Below are 26,296 nucleotides of genomic sequence, written 5' to 3'. Positions count from 1 at the left end.
ACAGGAAGCCTTGTTTTACCCAGAAAAATGGGAAACAGAAAGACTGCTTTGGAGATAAAACCAGTGGAATGGGTAAAAAGGCGAAATATTGGAGATGAAACCAATGAGAACATGTTGTGGAACAGTAAACTATTGGCATGTAAAGATAACTGAACCAGTGGATGATTTAGTGTATTGTGGTACAGGACTAACAATGCATTACATTGAGTTACTTAAAACCCATTTGTGTACTTGTACTACAGGGGTGTCAAATTCATTCCATGGAGGTCTTAGAGTCTGCAGATTTTTGATTTTCCTTTCAATTAAGGCCTAGACAACAAGGTGAGGGGATGAGTTCCTTTCTCATTAGTGACCTTAATTCATCAATCAAGCACAAGGGAGGAGCGAAAACCCACAGACACTTGGCCATCCATGTAATGAGTTTGACATGTGCTGTACTATATTTAGTACAATATCAAAACGAGCAACAGAACAAATTCTGTTTGGTGTAAAAGCATTACATTTGGAGTCAACATAGTTAGTACATGTGTCTAGACAGGCCACATTGACATTTTAAGTTTGTCATTATTTATAATATTATATTTAAAAAATCTTAAAAATGACTTTTGAAATACATTAAATGTATTAAATAGTTTAAAAGCCTATAGTTTTGTTATTTAAAATGTTCAAAGCCCAAATATGACAAATCTATTATTCAATTGTCAGTAGTTTCTGTATAGTACTGTATTTAGGGTTACAGATTTTATTTTCAAGAATCAAGTCAAAATGATCTTAATAATTTTTGGTTTTTTGATTGCCTGGACCAATATACACTGAACCAATATATGAACCAAAATATAAATGCAACATGCAACGATTTCAAAGATTTTACTGAGTTACAGTTCATATAAAGAAATCAGTCAATTGAAATAATTTCATTAGGCCCTATTCTATGGACTGGGAATACAGATATGGTCACAGATGCCTTATATAAAAGGTTAAGGGCTTGGATCAGAAAACCAGTCAGTATCTGGTGTGACCCCCATCTGGGATATGTTCAGCTTCCAGGAATTGTGTACAGATCCTTGCAACATGGTGCCGTGCATTATCATGCTGAAACATGAGGTGATGGCTGCGGATGAATGGCATGACAATGGGCCTCCAGATCTCATCACGGTATCTCTGTGCAATCAAATTGCAATCGAAAAAAATGCAATTGTGTTCGTTGTCTGTAGCTTATGCCTGCCCATACCATAACCCCAGAACCACTATGGGGCACTCTGCTCACAACCTTGACATCAACGCTCACCCACATTTCTCCCACATGACGCCATACACGCCACGCCGTATCTGCCCTGTACAGTTGAAACCCGGGATTCATCCGTGAAGAGCACACTTCTCCAACATGCCAGTGGCCATCGAAGGTGAGCATTTGCTCACCGTCGGTTAAAACACCGAACTGCCGGCAGTTCAAGGCCCTGGGTAGGACAATGATCATGCAGATGAGCTGCCCTGAGACGGTTTCTGACAGTTTGTGCATACATTTTTCAGTTGTTGTAACATTCCCCAGTTTCTGTGTTGTTGTGGGTTTGTGTTTGTGTATATGTGTATTTCAGGAAATGGCTTCCTGGATTCCAAAGCAGCTGATTGGTCGGCCCATCACTAGTTGGAGCTCTCACCCCACCCTCTCGTCAGGGGATACAACTGTCTGCAATTACTGACTTCTTCTGCAGCTTGAAAAGCCAGTGTTCCTTTGTTAGGAGAGGGAGCTTCTTTGTATGTCCTGTGAAGGTTGTTGAGCTGGTAAATTTGTTGAATTGTTTTTTTTTTTTTGGTAGCTGCTCCTTTAGTGGTATGTGTATACCATAGTACCTGGTGTTTTTGGTTTATTTAAATTGTTCACTAAATTTGAATGATTCTGTTTCATTTGTTCCCAGGGGGGGAAGGCACCTTGTGTGTGTGTGCGCCTTCCCCCCTGTATTTAGGCAAGAGCCCTGCGGGCATACATATACCTGTAGTATTTACTATGTCTATGCACACTAGGTATGACTGGGCGGACCACCCCCTGTATTTTGGTTAGCGCGCCAGGTGGCGCTAAGAAAAGGTAACCAGTGGGTAGGCAGGTAAGGCAGGAGAAGGGCAAACTTTAACCTTTGCTTTGGTTCCGTCCAGCCCTTTTTCCCCACCTTATCGTGTGAAGGAAGAATAAATTCCCTGTAAACTGTAATAATCTCTGCCTCTGTCATCCTTACCCGCACCTACAATCACATACCTTTTTTCTACTCCACGGGGAGTACACGTGGTCTGAGGGTTGCGAGGCCGGGTGGACGTACTGCCAAATTATCTAAAACAATGTTGGAGCATCTTTATGGTAGAGAAATTAACAAAATTATCTGACAACGGCTCTGGTGGACGTGTCTGCAGTCAGCATGTCAATTGCATGCTTCCTCAACTTGAGACATTGGTGGCATTGTGACAAAACTGCACATTTTAGAGAGGCATTTTATTGTCCCCTGCACAATGTGTACCAGTGTAATGATCATGCTGTTTAATCAGCTTCTTGATATACCACACCAGTCAGGTGGATGGATTATCTTGGCAAAGGAGAACATGCTCACTAACATGGATGTAAACACATTTCTGTAGAAAATTTGAGAGAAATACATTTTTTTGTGTGTATGGAAAAATTCTGGGATCTTTTATTTCAGCTCATGAAACATTGGACCAATATTTCAAATGTTGAGTTTTATATTTTTGTTCGGTATATATATCGAAAGAAGTCCACACATTCTCACATCCCTAGATTATATGCAGTATAAGCAAATTCAATGGTGACTGGAGAATGAGTGATTTTACAGCATTCTCTCTCTCTCTCTCTCTTTCTCAGATCTTAAACATGTTCCAATCTTAACTGTCTGGACCAATATAAAAAAACGAAATCTAATGAAATTCACACACAGACACATACTCCTAAAGTATATTATAGAGTACAAGCAAATCCAATGCAAATCCATAGAGAATGAGGCATGCTACAGCATGTGCACGTGTGCTTGTGAGAGAGGGAGAGAAAGAGGGAGAATGCTTTAGAATGCCTCACTCTCCATTGACTTGCATTGGATTTGTTAAAACTGTACAATATACTCTAGGAGTGTGTGTGAGTGGATTTCCTTAGATATTGCTTTTATGTACAGTCCCAGTCAATAGTTTAGTATTTTCTTTATTTTTCCTATTTTCTACATTGTAGAAAAACTATGAAATAACACATGGAATCATGTAGTAACCAAATAAGTGTTAAAAAAAATCGAAATATATTTTATATTTGACATTCTTCAAGGTAGCCAGCCTTTGCATTGACAGATTTGCACACTCTTCGCATTCTGTCAACCAGCTTCACCTGGAATACTTTTCCAACAGTCTTGAAGGAGTTCTCACATATGCTGATTACTTGTTGGCTGCTTTTCCTTCACTCTGGGGTCCAACTCATCCCAAACCACCTCAATTGTGTTGAGGTCAGGTGATTGTGGAGGCCAGGTCATCTGATATAGCACTCCATCACTCTCATTATTGGTCAAATAGCCCTTACTCATCCAGGAGGAATGTCTGGTCATTGCCCTTTTGAAAAACAAAACCAGATGGGATGGTGTATCGCTGCAGAATTCTATGGTAGCCATGCTGGTTAAGTTCTAAATAATTGTCACCAGCAAAGCACCCCCACACCATCACACCTCCTCCTCCATGCTTCACTGTGGGATACACGCATGTGGAGATCATCGGTTCACCGACTCTGCGTCTCACATAGACACGGCAGGTGGGACCAAAAATCTCACATTTGGATTCATCAGACCAAAGGACAGATTTCCACCGGTGTAATGTTCATTGCTCATGTTTCTTGGCCCAAACACCTCTTCTTCTCATTGCTGTCCTTTAGTAATGGTTTCTTTGCAGCAATTTGACCATAAAGGCCTGATTCACACATTCTTCTCTGAACAGTTGATGTTGAGATGTTACTTGAACTCTGGGAAGCATTTATTTGAGCTGCAATCTGAAGTGCAATTAACTCAAATTAACTTATCTGCAGCAGGGGTAACTCTGGGTCTTCCTTTCCTGTGGTGGTCCTCATGAGAGCTAGTTTCATCATAATGCTTGATGGTTTTTGCAACTGCACTTGAAATGTTCAAAGTTCTTGACTGACCTTCATTGTCATGGTTCCACCTGTCACCATTGGGCGACATAGACCCTTATGATTTCCCACTTAAATTAAATGTGTTTTCTGTTGTCCTTTGCTGAAGCTTGATTTATGATTCCTCATCTGGTCTCTTCTCTGCACCTGTCTCTTCTCCAACCTCCCCATGACACAGCAAGCTTCAGCCCACAACATGGAGCCAGAAGTGATCACCCAGATCAAGAATGTTGTAACCCACCAAGGAGCACTGCTGGGGTGGCAGCAAGAACAACTCTTCCAGATATCAGAAACCTTCCGGGCACTTACCGACTCCCTCCAAACACAGTCCAACTCCAACCCAGGAGGAGCCAATGCCCAATGTTCATCATCCAGTGCTACAGGCGTTGCCGTATTTCCTCCAGGGGACCTGTACCAAGATCCCAGCCCTTGAGCGGTATGACGGCCACCCGGGAGGATGCAAGGGATTCCTCTCTCAGTGCTCTCTGGTGTTCGAACTACGGTCCTCCTCGTTCCACACCAGTCGGGCCATGATCGCAACCATAATCTCTGTACTCTCAGGCAAGGCCCTGGCGTGGGCAACGGCGTTGTGGGAACAGCAGCCACCATCCTGCAGCTGAATATTAGCTTTCAATGCTGAGGTGTGACAAATCTTCGACCACCCAGTCAGTGGACAAGAAGCAGCCAGCTCATTCTTCAACATCTGCCAAGGGGCCATACCAGTGTCCTCACTATTATACTACAATGTAGAAAATATTAAAAATAAAGAAAAACCCTTGAATGAGTAGGTGTGTCCAAACTTATGACTGGAACTGTAAATATACACATATATATACACACATGCACACACTACCGCTCAAAAGTTTGTGGTCACTTAGAAATGTTGTAACGTGTGCGTGCGCTGGGAGTCGGGAAGCAAGTTAAGGGAGTGAATAATTTTATAAATGAAACATAATGCAAAACAAGAAACATGAACTACACACAAACAGGAAACTGAAACAGAAACAATAACGCCTGTGGAAGGAACCAAAGGGAGCGATATACAGTTAAAGTAGGAAGTTTACATACACCTTAGACAAATACATTTAAACTCAGTTTTTCACAATTCCTTACATTTAATCCTAGTAAAAATTCCCTGTCTTATATCAGTTAGGATCACCACTTTATTTTAAGAATGTGAAATAATAGTAGAGAGAATTATTTATTTCAGCTTTTATTTCTTTCATCACATTCCCAGTGGGTCAGAAGTTTACATGCACTCAATTAGTATTTGGTAGCATTGCCTTTAAATTGTTTAACTTGGATCAAACATTTCCACAAGCTTCCCACAATAAGTTGGGTGAATTTTGGCCCATTCCTCCTGACAGAGCTGGTGTTACTGAGTCAGGTTTGTAGGCCTTCTTGCTCGCACATGCTTTTTCAGTTCTGCCCACAAATCTTCTATGGGATTGAGGTCAGGGCGTAGCGATGGTCACTCCAATACCTTGACTTTGTTGTCACAACTTTGAAATTATGCTTGTGGTTATTGTCCATTTGGAAGACCCATTTGCGACCAAGCTTTAACTGATGACTTGAGATGTTACTTCAATATATACACATTATTTTCATCCCTCATGATGCCATCTATTTTTTGAAGTGCACCATTCCCTCTTGCAGCAAAGCACCCCCACAACATAATTCTGACATCCCCGTGCTTCACGGTTGGAATGGTGTTCTTCGGCTTGCAAGCATCCCCATTTTCCTCCAAACATAACGATGGTCATAATGGCCAAACAGTTCTATTTTTGTTTCATCAGACCAGAGGACATTTCTCCAAAAAGTACGATCTTAGTCCCCATGTGCAAGACGTAGTCTGTATTTTTTATGGTGGTTTTGGAGCAGTGGCTTCTTCCTTGCTGAGCGGCCTCTCAGGTTATGTCGATAAAGGACTCGTTGTACTGTGGATATAGATACTTTTGTACCTGTTTCCTTCAGCATCTTCACAAGGTCCTTTGCTGTTGTTCTGGGATTGATTTGCACTTTTCACACCAAAGTACGTTCATCTCTAGGAGACAGAATGTGTCTCCTTCCTGAGTGGTATGACGGCTGCGTGGTCACATGGTGTTTATACTTGCATACTATTGTTTGTACAGATGAATGTGGTACCTTCAGACGTTTGGAAATTGCTCCCAAGGAGGAACCAGACTTGTTGAGGTCTACAATTTTTTTTCTGAAGTCTTGGCTGATTTCTGTTGATTTCCCCATAATGTAAAGCAACGAGACAATTAGTTTGAAGGTAGGCCTTGAAATACAGCCACAGGTACACCTCCAATTGACTCAAATTATGTCAATTAGCCTATCAGAATCTTCTAAAGCCATGACATCATATTCTGGAATTTTAACAGCTGTTTAAAGGCAGTCAACTTAGTGTATGTAAACTTCTGACCCACTGGAATTGTGATACAGTGAATTATAAGTGAAAAAAATCTACAAAGTAGATGTCCTAACTGACTTGCCAAATCTACAGTTGAGTTTTTGAAAAACAAGTTTTAATGACTCCAACTTAAGTGTATGTAAACTTCTAACTTCAACTGTATACAGGGAGTGTAATCAAGGAGGTGTTGGAGTAGAGGTGACTCTGATGACGCGCAGGTGTATGTAACGATAGTGACAGGTGTGCGCCATAACAAGCAGCCTGATGATGTAGAGGTTGGGGAGGGAGCACACGTCACAAATGTCCTTGTTTTTAAAAGAAAGCCATTTTTGGGGCCATTAAAATAACATAAAATTCATCAGAAATACAGTGTAGCCATTGTTAATGTTGTAAATGACTATTGTAGCTTGAAATGGCAGATATTTTACGGAATATCTACATAGGCGTACAGAGGCCCCTTATCAGCAACCATCACTTCTATGTTCCAATGGTACTTTGTGTTAGCTAATCCAAGTTGATCATTTTAAAAGGCTAATTGATCATTAGAAAACCATTTTGCAATGATGTTAGCACAGTTGAAAACTGTTGTTCTGATTAAAGAAGCAATAAATCTGGCCTTCTTTAGACTAGTTGAGTATCTGGAGCATCAGCATTTGTGCGTTCGATTACAGGCTCAAAATAGCCTTAAAACCAGTCTCAAAGTCAACAGTGAAGAGGGGACTCTGGGATGCTGGCCTTCTAGGCAGAGTTGCAAAGATAAAGCCATATCTCAGACTGGTCAATAAAAAGAAAAGATTAAGATGGGCAAAATAACACAAACACTGGACAGAGGAACTCTGCCTAGAAGGCCAGCATCCTGGAGTTGCCTCTTCACTGTTGGCAAAGGGACTGGTGTTTTAAGGGTACTGTTTAATGAAGCTGCCAGCTGAGGACTTGTGAGACATCACTTTCTCAAACTTGACACTCTAATGTACTTGTACTCTTGCTCAGTTGTGCACTGTGGCCTCCCACTCTTTCTATTCCGGTTCGAGCCAGATTGGGGTGTTCTGTGAAGGGAGTAGTACACTGCGTTGTAAGAGATCTTCAGTTTCTTGGCAATTTCTCGCATGAAATAGCCTTCATTTCGCAGAACAAGTATGGTGTTAAGACTGGTGTTTTGCGGATACTATTTAATGAAGCTGCCAGGTGAGGACTTGTGAAGCGTCTGTTTCTCAAACTATAAGCCTATGTAGATATTCCATAAAAAATCTGCCGTTTCCATGGAAATATACCATTGACATTGACTTGCATTGGGTTTTCTTATACTGCATATACTCTAGGGGTGTGTGTGAGAGAGTGTGTGTGTAGATTTCTTTTGATTTTGTTTATATATATTTGTCCAGACAATTATTCAAAACATGTTTGAGATCTATGAATAAGAGAAAATGCTGTATATATACAGTATATAGGTCTAGGCCAGTGGTTCACAAACGTTTAACCCTTCAAACATTAAACATCCAGCTGCGTACCCCCTCTAGCACCAGGGCCAGCGCACTCTCAAATGTATTTTTTTGCCATCATTGTAAGCCTGCCACACACACACTATACAATACATTTATTGAACATAAGAATGAGTGTGAGTTTTTGTCACAACCCAGCTCGTGGGAAGTGACAAAGAGCTCTTATAGGACCAGTGCACAAATAATAATATAATAATCAATAATTTTGCTCTTCATTGAACCATCTTACATATAAAATTGTGAATAACTCACCACAGATTAATGAAAAGGGTGTGCATGGAAGGATGCACACAACTCTGCAATGTTGGGTTGTATTCGATAGAGTCTCAGTCTTAAATAATTTTCCACACACAGTCTATGCCTGTATTTAGTTTTCATGCTAGTGAGGGCCGAGAATCCACTCGCACATAGGTACGTGGTTGCAAAGGGCAGGATACTCTGGCAGTGGCTTCTGATTCATTTACATTTTCACAGAACCGCTTGTTGCAATTTCGATGAGGCTCTCTTGTTCAGTAAGTGGACTGGAGGCTGGGCATGAAAGGGATAATGAATCCAGTTGTTTGTGTCATCTGTTTCTGGAAAGTACTTACATAATTGCGCACCCAACTCACTCAGGTGCTTCGTTATATCACATTTGACATTGTCTGTAAACTTGAGTTCAGTTGCACACAAAAACTCATACAATGAGGCCTCCCGGGTGGCGCAGTGGTTAAGGGCCACCAGAGACCCTGGGTTCGCGCCCAGGCTCTGTCGTAACCGGACGCAACCGGGAGGTCCATGGGGCGATACACAATTGGCCTAGCGTCGTCCAGGTTAGGGAGGGCTTGGCCGGTAGGGATATCCTTGTCTCAACGCGCGCCAGCGACTCATGTGGCGGGCCGGGCGCAGTGCGTGCTAACCAAGGTTGCCAGGTGCACGGTGTTTCCTCCGACACATTGGTGCGGCTGGCTTCTTGGTTGGATGCACGCTGTGTACCCAAGTGGCCCAAGTGGCGTCGGAAGCAATTGCTTGCACGCGCATTACCACTCCACATTCTCCCATGACTTTTGCGCCATCAGTACAGATACCAACATATCTTGACCACCAAAGTCCATTTGATGTCACAAAGCTGTCCTGAACTTTAAAATATCCTCTCCTGTTGTCCTGGTTTACAGAAGAGGATGTCTTCCTTAATTGACCCCCCATAAATGTAACGGACATATACCAGGAGCTGTGCCAGGCCCGCCACGTCTGTTGGCTCATCCAGCGGTAACGCATACAATTCACTGGCTTATATGCTAAGCAGTAATTGTTTCAAAAATATCTACTGCTATGTCACTGATGAGTCGTGAAATAGTGTTGTTTGATGAAGGCATTGTCTGTATAGTTTTTTCTGGCCTTTTCCCCCAACATTGTCCCAACCATATCCGCGGTAGCAAGAAGAAGAAGAATGAAGTCTTCCAAAATAATATGGGGCTTGCCTGTATTAATATTATTAAGATCTGATCATGTGAACATGTATTCACATGACTTGATTCATGAAATGTGTAAAAAAACAGTAACCCCATTCGTCCAAAGACTAAATATAGTACAATATCAAGAACTCACATTGTAGACAAACACTTTGGCCAACTTAAAACAGTCAGATTTGTCAATCAGTATGCTCAGAGAACAAGTGTAACAAAGGTCATTTTTTATTTCCGTTATGGACATGTTTGAGTTAAGGACCTATGGTTCTTATTACGGGTGCATGGATGATCTTGATTGGGTTATCACTCTTTACTATGGGTAAAGGTTTTTCCATGGACCTAGACATCTGTGTGTATTATGCATAGTGCACAGCTTATATGGATTTAGTTTTGTTGTTTGAGCACTGTATACGGTACACAGCAAAGGGAATGCATATCTCTAGATCTGGAACACCTAGCTACATTTGGCTGCAGAGAGAAAGCTTGGCGTAAAGGAGGGGTAAATGTTTACGACAAACACAATGTTGTCTACCCAGATACTCCAGTAGTCTGTTTTTTAAATTAGCACGCTTGTGTGAGAGGGTCATTAGGAATGACTTAGAGCTCTGAGAGAGGAGAGCAGAGGGGCTGCTGAGGTAAAAGACAGAGACACTGAATGCTGACTCCACAACACACAGATCTATTAATCTATCTATCTGCCCCAGCAGCCAAAACAACAGCTAACATATCAATACAACACTCTGCAAACACAACACACATCACTGTCACTAACACTGTCTGCACATCACCACCCTTTAATAAACAATCAAACAAACACACACACACACACACACACAGCACAAACAAACACATCCCCACCTCAGGTCACAACCCTGAACCGAATCACAAAACACTTTACAAACACCAGACTAACAACTACTATTACATACAACACACACTGAAACTCACAGAGAATACAGGATCGTACCATTTTCAGGGTGCTCCATTTCCCCAATGCTGCCGTCTGGGGTGGTCCTCTCGTAGTGATCCTCAGGCAGGGTCAGGGGCCCGATACGGGGGCCAGACGATGACTTACTGCTGGGCGTCTCTGACTCCTCCAGGCCGCTGTCATAGTAACTGTGCTGAGATGCATCCTGCAGATTCTGCACCGGATTGGCTGTGGAGAATGTCACTCTGCGATGGGGTAGCTGAAATCAGAAAATATCTCCATCAACATAAAAGTCTAACATAAACCTTCTTAATAGATGAATTCCCCCCTTGCAGAGATCAGTTTACTAAATGGCCAGTCGCCATATTCAACAATGGAAAGATGACTACTCATGGCCCACATACAGTACACTCCCCCACCCCCACGCACACAAACACCCCTCGTAAAACTGAGGAAACCACTGGTGTAGCAGAAAAGTCCTTATTGCCTATTCTGTTCTGCTGAGAGTTTGTGGTAGAGATCAATAACCCAGGTCTGTACTCCACTCTCCCCTTCTCTTTCTTCCCTTGTTCTCTTACGCAGAACAGATCCATTTTAGCAGGGATTGGAAGCGATATGCCAGTCATTTTAGCACATATACAGGAACCATACAGGGCTGCTTTTGGAGTGTTCATAGAGCTATCAACACTGGGTTGTTAATCAAGTCTACCGGACCACTAATGCTCTCAGGATGGTTTTATTATTATCAATCATTTTTTATCTATCAACCATTAATTTGCTCTTCCTCTCTGTTTCATTCATTCTTTCTTTCACTCACAATCAGTACTTCCTATTTGTATTCTGAAGTGTGGCCCCACATCCACTGCATGTACACTTCTTCCTCCCACATGGCCCATTTGCCCTGGGACAATTAAGTGTTAGCCATCAATTTAAACCTAACTGAACACGATGCTTTCTAACTATGCAGACACTTAATAAAAACTCTCTATGTATGTGTGTGTATATGTACAGTATGTGTTTGTGAGTCTGTGCTTGAATGTGCACGTGTGTGTCTTAGGGCATAACATGTGTTTCCTCCCTTAATTACATTATTTGAAGGGGGGGGGGGGGGGGGGGGGGCAGATAGCCTAGTGGTTAAAGCATTTGGCCAGTAACCAAAAGGTTGCTAGTCCAAATCCCAGAGCGGACAAGGTAAAAATCTGTCATTCTGCCCCTGAACAAGGCGGTTAACCCACAGTTTCTAGGCCATCATTGTAAATAAGAATTTGTTCTTAACTGACTTGCCTAGTTAATAAATAAACATACATTTATTTTGATTTTTATCTGTAATAAAAACATGCACGCCGCACTTCTGGTGATACGTAAATGTAAGTGACATTATTTTATCTACCGTGAAAAATGTGGAGAATTGCAAATGGAATTGCTTGATCGACTGTATGAAAGAATACCATGCCTCATGAAGAATGCAAATTGCATTGTTTGATCTGTGTTAAGGCCTACAAGTACCTTGCAACTCGGATATAATGTACTTAGTATACAGACTTTTATTGGGACGTGGGTTAGCATTGTTATTGTGATATTTCAATCAAGCCGTTTATTGCTTTACTAGAACGGACTGAGGTAATGGTATTCTCAAGGAGACCTCTCAAACTGTGATTAAGGGTATCCTAAGCAGACACATTACTATTTAAATATAAGGGTGCGTTGTTTAAATATAGATTCTTGCTAAAACTGCTCTTGTAGGCATTGCTCGAGAGTCAGCATTTCCCTGGGTAGGCTATGTATGGTAGACTGGGAGGCTAGGGCTACGCAGATGGGAAATAAGATTCATTTTTAGTCAGAACACAGCTACTCCACCAGGGCTGGAGTGGGTACAGAGAGGAGACAGAGGGGGCGTTGCGCTGGCAGTCGGGGTCAATTCTGAGGGCTAGAGGCGACTTGGAGGAGATTGTGTAGGACTGGAGGCTGGAAACTCAAAGAATTGGATCTTGGGATTCCTCTGTTCCCTCCCATGTCTGTGTGTGTAATTGTTTGTTACATGTCATGTGTGACGCATCATGCTGTCTTTTTCACCGGGTCTTGTTTGGAACCCGTGGTATTGTATGCTGTACATTATTTGTGTGACGAGTGTGCTATTCGCTTTTGCCTTTGGTGGGAGTGTCGTTAAGCAGTTGTGTCAGACTGTTTTCCTTCTGAAAAATAAAGTGTGCCTGTTCACTCATCTCTGCTCTCCTGCACCTGACTTCAGTTAACCAGTTGCGCACACTGTTGACACCTCCTGATTCCTGCTTACATGCGAAAACTAAAGCAGGAAGTACCAGTGACTCGCTCAATACGAAAGTGGTCAGATGACGCAGATGCTACACTACAGAACGGAATATTTTCCGGGATTCGTCCAATGGCATTGAGGAGTATACCACCTCAGTCATCGGCTTCATCAATGAGTGCATTGATGACGTCGTCTCCACAGTGACCATACGTACATATCCCAACCAGAAGCCATGGATAACAGGCAACATCCGCATCGAGCCAAAGGCTAGTGCTGCCGTTTTCAAGAAGCAGGACACCATTCCGGACGCAATATATGAAAATCCCGCTATGCCCTCAGACGAACCAAGCAAAGCCTCAATACAGGACTAAGATTGAATCCTACTATACTGGCTCTGACACTCATCAGATGTGGCAGGGCTTGAAAACTATTACGGACTACAAAGGGAAACCCAGATGCAAGCTGCCCAGTGACGTGAGCCTAACAGATGAGCTAAATGCTTTTCATGTCGATTCGAGGCAAGCAACACTGAATCATGCACAAGAGCACCAGCTGTTCAGGATGTCTGTGTGATAATGCTCTCGGTAGCCGATGTGAGCAAGACCTTTAAACAGGTCAACATTCACAAAGCCGCGGGGCCAGATGGATTACCAGGACGTGTACTCAAAGCATGCGCGGAACAACTGGCAAGTGTCTTCACTGACATTTTCAACCTCTCCCTGACTAAGTCTGTAATACCTATATGTTTCAATTAGAAAACCATAGTCCCTGTGCCCATGGAAGCAAAGGTAACCTGCCTAAATGATTATTGCTCTGTAGCACTCATGCCGGTAGCCATGAAGTGCTTAGAAAGGCTGGTCATGTCTCACATCAACAACATCCTCCCGGATACCCTAGACCTACTCCAATTCGCATACCAAGCCCAACAGATGAGGCAATCTCTATTGCACTCCACACTGCCCTTTCCCACTTGGAAAAAAGGAACACCTATGTGAGAATGCTGTTCATTGACTACAGCTCAGCGTTCAACACCATAGTGCTCACTAAGCTCATCACTAAGCTAAACACATCCCTCTGCAACAGAATCCTGGACTTCCTGACGGGCCAACCCAGGTGGTAAGGGTAGGCAACAGCATGTCTGCCACGCTAATCCTGAACACTGGGGCCCCTCAGGGGGGTGTACTTAGTCCCCTCCTGTAATTCCTTGTTCACCCACGACTATGTGGCCAAACATGACTCTAACACCATTATTAAGTTTGCTGACGACACAACAGTTCTTAGGCCTGATCCCCGACAATGATGAGACAGCCTATAGGGAGGAGGTCAGGGCACTGGCAGTGTGGTGCCAGGACAACAACCTCTCCCTCAATGCGAACAATATATAGGAGCTGATTGTGAACTACAGGAAAAGGCGGGCCAAACAGGCCCCCATTAACATCAACGGGAATGTAGTAGAGCGGGTTGAGAGTTTCAAGTTCCTTGATGTCCACTTCACCAACGAGCTGTCATGGTCCAAAAACACCAAGAAAGTTGTGAAGAGGGCACGACAAAAACTTTTCCCCCTCAGGAGACTGAAAAGATTTGGCATGGATCCTCAAAAGGTTCTATAGCTGCACCATCGAGAGCATCCTGACCGGTTGCATCACCGCCTGGTATGACAACTGCCCGGCATCTGACCATAAGGCACTACAGAGGGATGTGCGTACGGCCCAGTACACCACTGGGGCCAAGCTTCCTGCCATCTAGGACCTATATAACAGGCGGTGTCAGAGGATAGACCATAAAATTGTCAGAGACTCTACTCACCCAATTCAGAGAATTTTTTCTCTGCTACCGCACAGCAAGTGGTACCGGAGCGCCAAGTCTAGGACCAAAATGCTCCTTAATAGCTTCCACCTCCAAGCCAGAAGACTGCTGAACAGTTAATCAAATGGCAACCGGACTATTACATTGATTGCCCCCCCTCCTCCATTTGTCTGTATACTATTGCAACTCGCTGTTTATTATCAATGTATAGTCACTTAGCCCCTACCTACATGTACAAATTACTTAAATTAACCTGTACCCCCACACACTGACTCGGTATCTGTACCCCCTGTATATAGCCTCATTATTGTTATGTTATTGTGTTGCATTTTCAAATGTTTGTATTAATAAACTCAGCAAAAGAAGAAACGTCCCTTTTTCAGGACCCTGTCTTTCAAAGATAATTCGTAAACATTCAAATAACTTCATACATCATCATTGTAAAGGGTTTAAAAACTGTTTTCCATGCTTGTTCAATGACCCATAAAAAATTAATGAACATGCACCTGTGGAACGGTCGTTAAGACACTAACAGCTTACAGATGGTAGGCAATTAAGGTCACAGTTATGAAAACTTAGGACACTAAAGACGTCTTTCTACTGACTCTGAAAAACACCAAAAGAAATCAGCCCAGGGTCCCTGCTCATCTGCGTGAACGTGCCTTAGGCATGCTGCAAGAAGGCTTGAGGACTGGGTAGGCAACAGCACGTCTGCCATGCTGACGTGATGTTGCATGGGGGTACAGGTTAGTTGTAGTACTTCCGGCGCCGACAGAGATGGCCGCCTCGCTTCTTGTTCCTAGGAAACTATGCAGTTTTTTGTTTTTTTCCGTGTTATTTCTTACATTGGTACCCCAGGTCATCTTAGGTTTCATTACATACAGTCGGGAAGAACTACTGAATATAAGAGCAACGTCAACTCACCATCAGTGCGACCAGGAATATGACTTTCCCGAAACGGATCCTGTGTTCTGCCTTTCACCCAGGACAACGGAATGGATCCCAGCCTGCGACCCAAAACAAAGACATCGTAAGAGGGAAACGAAGCGGTCTTCTGGTCAGGCTCCGGAGACGGGCACATCGCGTACCACTCTCTAGCATACTTCTCGCCAATGTCCAGTCTCTTGACAACAAGGTTGATGAAATCCGAGCAAGGGTAGCATTCCAGAGGGACATCAGAGACTGTAACGTTCTTTGCTTCACGGAAACATGGCTCACTCGAGAGACGCTAACGGAATCGGTGCAGCCTGCTGGTTTCTTCACGCATCGCGCCGACAGAAACAAACATCTTTCTGGTAAGAAGAGGGGCGGGGGCGTATGCCTTATGGTTAACGAGACGTGGTGTGTTCACAACAACATACAGGAACTCAAGTCCTTCTGTTCACCTGATTTAGAATTCCTCACAATCAAATGTCGACCGCATTATCTACCAAGGGAATTCTCTTCGATTATAATCACAGCTGTACATATTCCCCCCCTAGCAGACACATCGATGGCTCTGAACGAACTTTATTTGACTCTTTGCAAACTGGATACCACATATCCTGAGGCTGCATTCATTGTAGCTGGGGATTTTAACAAGGCTAATCTGAAAACAAGACTCCCTAAATTGTATCAGGATATCGATTGCGCAACCAGGGCTGGTAAAACCTTGGATCATTGCTATTCTAACTTCCGCGACGCATATAAGGCCCTCCCCCGCCCTGTTTCGGAAAAGCTGACCACGACTCCATTTTGTTGCTCCCTGCCTACAGACAGAAGCTAAAACAAGAAGCTCCCGCGCTGAGGTCTGTTCAACGCTGGTCCGACCAATCTGATTCCATATGTTCCGCACTGCGTCCAACAACAACGAATACGCTGATTCGGTGAGCGAGTTCATTAGAACGTGCATTGAAGATGTCGTTCCCATAGCAACGATTAAAACATTCCCAAACCAGAAACCGTGGATTGATGGCAGCATTCGCGTGAAACTGAAAGCGCGAACCACTGCTTTTAACCAGGGCAAGGTGACCGGAAACATGACCGAATACAAACAGTGTAGCTATTCCCTCCGCAAGGCAATCAAACAAGCTAAGCATCAGTATAGAGACAAAGTAGAGTAGCAATTCAACGGCTCAGACAAAAGAGGTATGTGGCAGGGTCTACAGTCAATCACGGATTACAAAAAGAAAACCAGCCCCGTCACGGACCAGGATGTCTTGCTACCAGGCAGACTAACTAACTTTTTGCCCGCTTTGAGGACAAAACAGTGCCACTGACACGGACCGCAACCAAAACATGCAGACTCTACTTCACTGCGGACTCTCCTTGACTGCAGCTGACGTGAGTATAACATTTAAACGTGTTAACCCTAGCAAGGCTGCAGGCCCAGACGTCATCCCCAGCCGCGCCCTCAGAGCATGTGCGGACCAGCTGGCTGGTGTGTTTACAGACATATTCAATCAATCATTATCCCAGTCTGCTGTTCCCACATGCTTCAAGAGGGCCACCATTGTTCCCGTTCCCAAGAAAGCTAAGGTAACTGAGCTAAACGACTACCGCCCCGTAGCACTCACTTCCATCATCATGATGTGCTTTGAGAGACTAGTCAAGGACCATATCATCTCCACCCTACCTGGCACCCTAGACCCACTCCAATTTGCTTACCACCCAAATAGGTCCACAGACGATGCAATCTCAACCACACTGCACACTGCCCTAACCCATCTGGACAAGAGGAATACCTATGTGAGAATGCTGTTCATCGACTACAGCTCAGCATTTAACACCATAGTACCCTCCAAGCTCATCATCAAGCTTGAGACCCTGGGTCTCGACCCAGCCCTGTGCAACTGGGTACTGGACTTCCTGACGGGCCGCCCCCAGGTGGTGAGGGTAGGTAACAACATCTCCACCCCGCGGATCCTCAACACTGGGGCCCCAGAAGGGTGCGTTCTGAGCCCTCTCCTGTACTCTCTGTTCACCCACGACTGTGTGGCCATGCACGCCTCCAACTCCATCATCAAGTTTGCGGATGACACTACAGTGGTAGGCTTGATTACCGACAACGACGAGACGGCCTACAGGTCGGAGGTGAGGGCCCTCGTAGTGTGGTGTCAGGAAAATAACCTCACACTCAACGTCAACAAAACTAAGGAGATGATTGTGGACTTCAGGAAACAGCAGAGAGAGCACCCCCCTATCCACATCGATGGGACAGTAGTGGACAGGGTAGTAAGTTCCTTGGCGTACACATCACAGACAAACTGAATTCGTCCACCCACACAGATAGCATCGTGAAGATGCCTCCGAAGAAATTCGGCTTGTCACCAAAAGCACTCACAAACTTCTACAGAAGCACAATCGAGAGCATCCTGTCGGGCTGTATCACCACCTGGTATCGGCAACTGCTCCGCTCACAACCGTAAGGCTCTCCAGAGGGTAGTGAGGTCTGCACAACGCATCACCGGGGGCAAACTACCTGCCATCCAGGACACCTACACCACTTGATGTCACAGGAAGGCCATAAAGATCATCAAGGACAACAACCACCCGAGCCACTGCCTGTTCACCCTGCTATCATCCAGAAGGCGAGGTCAGTACAGGTGCATCAAAGCAGGGACCGAGTGACTGAAAAACAGCTTCTATCTCAAGGCCATCAGACTGTTAAACAGCCACCACAAACATTGAGTGGCTGCTGCTAACACACTGACTCAACTCCAGCCACTTTAATAATGGGAATTGATGGAAATGGATGTAAAATATATCACTAGCCACTTTAAACAATGCTACTTGATATAATGTTTACATACCCTACATTATTCATCTCATATGTACAGTGCCTTGCGAAAGTATTCGGCCCCCTTGAACTTTGCGACCTTTTGCCACATTTCAGGCTTCAAACATAAAGATATAAAACTGTATTTTTTTGTGAAGAATCAACAACATGTGGGACACAATCATGAAGTGGAACGACATTTATTGGATATTTCAAACTTTTTTAACAAATCAAAAACTGAACAATTGGGCGTGCAAAATTATTCAGCCCCCTTAAGTTAATACTTTGTAGCGACACCTTTTGCTGTGATTACAGCTGTAAGTCGCTTGGGGTATGTCTCTATCAGTTTTGCACATCGAGAGACTGAAATGTTTTCCCATTCCTCCTTGCAAAACAGCTCGAGCTCAGTGAGGTTGGATGGAGAGCATTTGTGAACAGCAGTTTTCAGTTCTTTCCACAGATTCTCGATTAGATTCAGGTCTGGACTTTGACTTGGCCATTCTAACACCTGGACATGTTTATTTTTGAACCATTCCATTGTAGATTTTGCTTTATGTTTTGGATCATTGTCTTGTTGGAAGACAAATCTCCGTCCCAGTCTCAGGTCTTTTGCAGACTCCATCAGGTTTTCTTCCAGAATGGTCCTGTATTTGGCTCCATCCATCTTCCCATCAATTTTAACCATCTTCCTTGTCCCTGCTGAAGAAAAGCAGGCCCAAACCATGATGCTGCCACCACCATGTTTGACAGTGGGGATGGTGTGTTCAGCTGTGTTGATTTTACGCCAAACATAACGTTTTGCATTGTTGCCAAAAAGTTCAATTTTGGTTTCATCTGACCAGAGCACCTTCTTCCACATGTTTGGTGTGTCTCCCAGGTGGCTTGTGGCAAACTTGAAACGACACTTTTTATGGATATCTTTAAGAAATGGCTTTCTTCTTGCCACTCTTCCATAAAGGACAGATTTGTGCAATATACGACTGATTTATGTCCTATGGACAGAGTCTCCCACCTCAGCTGTAGATCTCTGCAGTTCATCCAGAGTGATCATGGGCCTCTTGGCTGCATCTCTGATCAGTCTTCTCCTTGTATGAGCTGAAAGTTTAGAGGGAGTTAACGCCTCGCTTCAACAGGTTCATCTGCTAACCATGTGTATGTGACAAATAAATTTGTGATGTGGCCAGGGCAATAAATTGCAATGTCCGTACTGTGAGACACCTGAGACAGCACTGCAGAGAGACAGGATGGACAGCTGGATGGACAGCTGATCGTCCTTGCAGTGGCAGACCATGTGTCTACAATACCTGCACAGGATCGGTACATCTAAACATCACACCTGCGGGACAGGTACAGGACTGCATCAACAACTGCCCGAGTTACACCAGGAACGCACAATCCCTCCTTCAGTGATCAGACTGTCCATGAGAGGCTGGACTGAGGGCTTGTAGGCCTGTTGTAAAGGCAGGTCCTCACAAGACATCACCTGCAACAACGTCGCCTATGGGCACAAACCCACCAAAAGTGCTCTTCTCGAGTCGCGGTTTTGTCTCACCAGGGGAGATGGAGACATCCTCCTCCCTCATGTGGTACCCTTCCTGCAGACTCATCCTGACTTGACCCTCCAGCATGACAATGCCACCAGCCATACTGCTCGTTCTGTGTGTGATTTCCTGCAAGACAAGCGATCTTCTGCTCTGGCCAGCAAAAAGCCCGGATCTCATTCCCATTGAGCACGTCTGGGACCCGTTGGATCGGAGGGTGAGAGCTAGGGGCCATTCCCCCCAGAAATGTTCGGGAAATTGCAGGTGCCTTGGTGGAAGAGTGAGGTAACATCTCACAGCAAGAATTGGCAAATCTGGTGCAGTCTATGAGGAGGAGATGCACTGCAGTCCTTAATGCAGCTGGTGGCCACACCAGACACTGACTGTTACTTTTGATTTTGACCCCCCCTTTGTTCAGGGACACATTATTCCAATTCTGTTCCATTTCCACATGTCTGTGGAACTTGTTCAGTTTATGTCTCAGTTGTTGATTGTTATGTTCATACAAATATTTACGCATGTTAAGTTTGCTGAAAATAAGAGCAGTTGACCGTGAGAGGACGTTTCTTTTTTGCTGAGTTTATATGCTTTTTTTTATTAATTTAGCTTATTTGGTAAATATTTTCTTAACAGTTGGTTAAGCATTTCACGGTAAGATCTACACTTGTGGAATTCCACACGTGACAAATAAACTTTGATTTGATTTGATGTAAAATGAGTATCTGATAATCTGATCGTTGTCATATAGAATGATCAGGAGTTGATCAATGTCACATGGAATGATCATGATAGGAGTGCAAAGAGAACATACAGATGGAATTTGTCAGAATCAGAGAGTTTGAGTCCCAGACTGAGGAGTTGCTTGACCTGGCACAGTAGAGTGTAAATGATGCCCTGTAGCCAATAGCTGGCTGATGGAACAGACTGGGATCAGTATGTTCCTCTCACTTTAGGTGTGGTCTGATTTGAAGTGCTGCTCTAATGGAAGGAGAGACATTCTCAGCTCAGCATTGGCCAGGGAGGCTGGTGGGAGAGCTTTTTTGTATGCAAGTTCATTCACACCATTACTCCTGCATCCTGTCATATGAAACGGTGTGAACTGTGAGATTCGTCATTAGATGTGCCAGCTACATTCACACTCGCTGAGGCTGGCTGCAGTAATGCATGGTAGCACTGTGACAACATTATGGCATTTCAAGGCCGGTGCACTCGTTAAGTGCATTTCCTCGGCATAGAAAGGGTTTCCCATGGAGAGTACGGTATTCTCAGGGACAGTGAAGAGCATGAATACAATACAATACCTCACTGAATGGCAAGATGTAGCAGATGGTTAATCTAGCCATCTACTTGCTCCTTCTCTCCTCTCTTTCCATATAATGGGGCCCCTCCCTCCATATCCCCTTACATAAACAAAGGTTTTCTCTTCCTTTGTCCTAACACGTGTCATGACGTGGCCCTTTCTTGGTGTAGATTCTCTCTCTCACACTCTCTCTTAAACCCAGGTTTTGTTATCTAAGGTCATAAATTCTTGGCAAAGACTCTCTCCCCCTGGAGCACAGAGAGAGAACAAAGGACTTCACTTGACCAAACTCCTAAATCCCCAAAAATGGGATAATTAAACATTCTTTCTACTTTTGAGAATGTGGGAATGATCCGTGGACACTTAAGGGACAGTTATGTTGAGTGTGTTTCATTTGGTGATCTCATGAAGGACAGGAAACACATAACTATCAGGGATCAAGGTACGACCCAGATGCAGACTGTCGAAGTAACAATGGTTATTGTAGCAACGGGCAGGCAAAGAGAGGTCAAGGTAGGCAGGAGTCAAAAATCCAGGGTAAGGCAAAGGTACAGGATGGCAGGCAGATTCAGGGTCAGGCAGAGTTCAGTAATCCAGAGGTGGAGCAAAGGTACAGGACGGCAGGCAGACTCAGGGTCAGGCAGAGAGGTCAGGCAGGCAGGTACAGGGTCAGGACAGGCAAAGGTCAAAAACCAGGAGGACGAGGAAAGAGAGGCTGGGAAAAAGATAGGCGCTGACAGGAAAAACGTTGGTAAGCTTGAACGAACAAGACGAACTGGCAACAAACAGACAGAGAACACAGGTATGAATACACGGGGGTAATTGGGAAGACGGGAGACGTCTGGAGGGGGTGGAGACAAGCACAGGGACAGGGGAAACAGATCAGGGTGTGACAATAACTTTCTCTTAAAGTGTACATTTCCCAGCTGTCAGGTTTACATCTAAATATTGTGAAACGTATGTGATTAAACATTAAACTATTTGTGAAAAGATGTAATGTGATTTTAACCTTCTAAATTAGAGTATAGATTTTCATAAAGATTAACTAATCAGTGGCCATGACCACGTGAGCATAGACATTATGTCAGCATCATGGAACCGCCCTTTCCTACTGAAACATATAAACCTACTCTTGATGAAATTCACACCAGACCATGCAAGTGGTTGAATTTCTAAGACCAAAACATGTGATGCTGATGTGTGAAGTGATTAGCATTTCAATTAATATAATTATAGACTGTGTAATGAATCTATTTTTATCTTTCCCGCTCTTTCACAGTCCCGTCCCTTTCCTTTTGTCTACCAAGCTGTCATATCTGCTTATCCCACTAGGGACTTTCCTGTCATTGTTACTAACCATTTTTTTACTGTTTGTTTGTTTCTGTGATTATTTAGTTAGTTAGTAATGTGTCAAGTAAATAAATAGTTAAATTACAAAAGGGAAAATAAATAAATAAATATGGTTTCTATGGACAATGGTGTTTGTTCTTCACTGGTTGCCCTTTTCTTGTGGCAACAGGTCACACATCTTGCTCCTGCAATGGCACACTGTGGTATTTCACCCAGTAGATATGGAAGTTTATCAAAATTGGGTTTGTTTTCTAATTATTTGTGGATCTGTATAATCTGAGGGAAATCTGTGTCTCTATGGTCATACATTTGGCAGGAGGTTAGAAACTGCAACTCAGTTTCCACCTCATTTTGTGGGCAGTGTGCACATAGCCTGTCTTCTCTTGAGAGCCAGGTCTGCCTACGGCGGCCTTTCTTAATAGCAAGGCTATGCTCACTGAGTCTGGTCAGTCACAGTGGTCAGGTATTCCGCTACTGTGTACTCTCTGATTAAGACAAAATAATATTCTAGTTTGCTCTATTTTTTTGCTAATTCTTTCAAAATGTGTCAAGTAATTATCTTTTTGTATTCTCATGATTTGGTTGGGTCTAATTTTGTTGCTGTCTTTGGGCTCTGTGGGGTCTGTTTGTGTTTGTGAACAGAGCCCCAGGACCAGCTTGTTTAAGGGACACTTTTCCAAGTTCATCTCTCTGTAGGTGATGGCTTTTTTATGGAAGGTTTGGGAATCACTTCCTTTTAAGTGGATGGGGAATTTAAAGTCTCTTTTCTGGATTTTGATCATTAGCAGGTATCGGCCTAATTCTGCACGGCATGCATTATTTGGTGTTTTATGGAGGATATTTTTGCAGAATTATGCATGCAGAGTCTCAATTTGGTGTTTGTCCCATTTTGTGAATTCCTGGTTGGTGACCAGACCCCAGACCTCACAACTATGAAGGGCAATGGGTTCTATAACTGACTAAAGTATTTTTAGCCAGATCCTAATTGGTATGTCAAATTTTATGCTCGTTTTGATGGCATAGAAGGCTTGCTTGCCTTGTCTCTCAGCTCGTTCAAAGCTTTTTGGAAGTTACCTGTGGCGCTGATGTTTAGGCTGAGGTATGAATAGCTTTTTGTGAGCGCTAGGGCAACGGTGTCTAGATGGAATTTCTATTTGTGGTCCTGGCGACTGAGATTTACTGTCAGGACCCAGGTCTGGCAGAATCTGTGCAGAAGATCTAGATGTTGCTATAGGCCCTCCTTGGTTAGTAACAGAAGCACCAGATCATCAGCGAACAGTAGACATTTGATTTCAGATTCTAGTAGGCCGTGTGCTGCATACTGGCCGTGCCCTCGCCAAATCGTTAATATAGATGTTGAAGAGAGTGGTGCTTAACCTGCGTCCCTGTCTCACCCCACGGCCCTGTGGAAAGAAAGGTGTGTGTTTTGACAATTTTAAGTGCACACTTGTTTGTGTACATGGATTTTATAATGTCATATGTTTCCCCCCCCCCCCAAGACCACTTTCCATCAATTTGTATTACAGACCCTCATGTCAAATTGAGTTTTGAAATCAACAAAGCATGAGAAGACTTTACCTTTGTTTTGGCATGTTTATTTGTCAATTAGGGTGTGCAGGGTGAATATGTAGTCTGTTGTACGGTAATTTGGTAAATAGCCAATTTCACATTTGCTCACTATATTGTTTTCACTGAGGAAATGTACAAGTCTGCTGTTAATGATAATGCAGAGATTTTCCCAAGGTTGCTGTTGGCGCATATCCCACGATAGTTATTGGGATCAAATTTGTGGTGATCAGTCATTGGTTCCAAATATTGGGGAAGATGCCAGAGCTAAGGATGATGTTTAAGTATAGCCAATTGGCATTTGTTGTCTGTATATTTTATCATTTCATTGACGATACCATCAACACCACAGGCGTTGGGTTGGAGGGTTTGTATTTTGTCCTGTAGTTCATTCAATTTAATCAAATGTTATTGGTCGCATACACATGGTTAGCAGATGGTAATGCGAGTGTATCAAAATACATGTGCTTCTAGTTCCGACAGTGGAGTAATATCTAACAAGTAATCTAACAAATTCACACTGACTACCTTATACACACAAATGTAAAGGGATGAATAAGAATATGTACATATAAATATATGGATGAGCGAAGGCTGTGCGGCATAGGGAAGATGCAGTAGATGGTATGAGATGAGTGATGTAGGATATGTAGACATTATTAAAGTGCCGTTATTTAAAGTGACTAGTGATACCTTTATTAAATCCATTTATTACATTTATGAAAGTGACCAGAGATTTGAGTCTGTATGTTGGCGATGGCTGTTTAACAGTCTGATGGCCTTGAGATAGAAGCTGTTTTTCATTCTCTCGGTCCCAGCTTTGATGCACCTGCTCTGACCTCACCTTATGGATGATAGCGGGATAAACAGGCAGTGGTTCGGGTAGTTGTTGTCCTTGATGATCTTTTTGGCCTTCTGTGACAACGGGTGCGGTAGGTGTCCTGGAGGGATGTCTCTCTGGAAGGCAACTCGTGACGCTAATTTTGTCCACCTTGTTGTCTAGAGATTGGACATTGGCGAGTAATATGCTCAGAAGCGGTGGATGGTGTGCTCGCCTTCTAAGTCTGACCTGTAGGCCACTCTGTCTGCCTCTCCTGCGGCGACAGCGTTATTTTCGTTCGGCCTCTGGGATAAGATCCCATGTCCAGGGTGGAGGTCTGAACAAAGGATCCGCATCAAGAGAGTCGTAATTGGAAAATCCAGTGGGTTCTGGTAGTCTTTAATAGTTGATTCTAAGATTTGTATTTGATCATGTATATGTTTTTGCTGTAGTTCTGATATCTGACGTGCTGTTCCTTCTTTTTCCGTTGTGAAGTTCTGTATTGGTTTAGTGATTCACCATAGTGAAGGCGTAGACTCAGGTTTTCTGGGTCGCTATGTTTTTGGTTGGATAGGTTTCTGAATTTCTTTCTTAGGTTTTTGCATTCTTCATCCAACCATATGTCATTGTTGTTCATTTTCTTCAGCTTTCTGTTTGAATTTTTTTAATTTGATAGGGAAGCTGAAGGTAAAATATACTGTTTAGGTTTTCTACTGCCTCTTTCCCCCTCGCTCCCCCCTCTGCTTGTTGCCCCAGCCTCCTGCCCCCCTCCCTGCCCCCTCTGGTTGTTGGTCCAGACTCCTGCCCTTGTCCCCCTCCCTTCCCCCTCTGCTTGTTAACCCAGCCTCCTACCCCTGTCCTCCCCTGTCCTCCCCTATCTGCTTCTTGTCCCTGCCTCCTGACTCTGTCCCCCTCCCCCCTCTTCCTCTTGTCCTCTAGTTTTCTGGTAGCTGTGTCTCATTGATAAGCCTGGATTATTTGAAGACTCCCGTTTCACACTGCTTGCCTCCAAGCTATTGCACCTACAGTACAAACAGAACTATATGATAGAGAAAGAGAGAGGGAGCAGGAAATAAAACGAGAGGGGTTTGTGGTGGTAACAGAGGAGACAGGAGTGAAATCGAAAATAAAAACAGAACCGTATGCAATTCTTACGCTTCTGCTTCACTTTCTATGATTTTATGCTTGCTGCATCTCTTCAGAGGTGTACTCCTTCATTGTCATATTTGTTCGTGTAGCTCATTTTTCCTGTGCTCTCCTCCATGAATTCAGAGGAAGCGGCTCATTGATCCCCGCGTACACGCCCAGAGTGCCAGAGCCACAGCGCACTCACAACACTCTACAACTAACTGGTAATGCTGCTAAGATTTACATGCAGGGCCACTAACAAACTGTTAGAATTAGCAATACATACAGGGTCTCTCTAACTAATGCATGAGT

General features: G+C 43.7%; 1 protein-coding gene across 1 annotated transcript in view; it reads right to left on the bottom strand.

The window, feature by feature from the left end:
• The window catches only part of LOC110537229 (protocadherin-1), a 144,724-nt gene that overhangs the window by 29,880 nt on the left and 88,548 nt on the right, over positions 1–26,296 (bottom strand). Inside the window, exon 4 of the mRNA XM_021623109.3 lies at positions 10,487–10,706. Within this exon, the coding sequence (XP_021478784.2) occupies positions 10,487–10,706 (220 nt within the window). The remainder of the gene's footprint in view (positions 1–10,486; positions 10,707–26,296) is intronic.

Source organism: Oncorhynchus mykiss, chromosome 12, assembly GCF_057628025.1.
Source record: "Oncorhynchus mykiss isolate SJ-2025 chromosome 12, ASM5762802v1, whole genome shotgun sequence".
In the NCBI taxonomy this organism is placed as follows: domain Eukaryota; kingdom Metazoa; phylum Chordata; class Actinopteri; order Salmoniformes; family Salmonidae; genus Oncorhynchus; species Oncorhynchus mykiss.
This window is presented reverse-complemented; position numbering and strand designations above follow the sequence as displayed.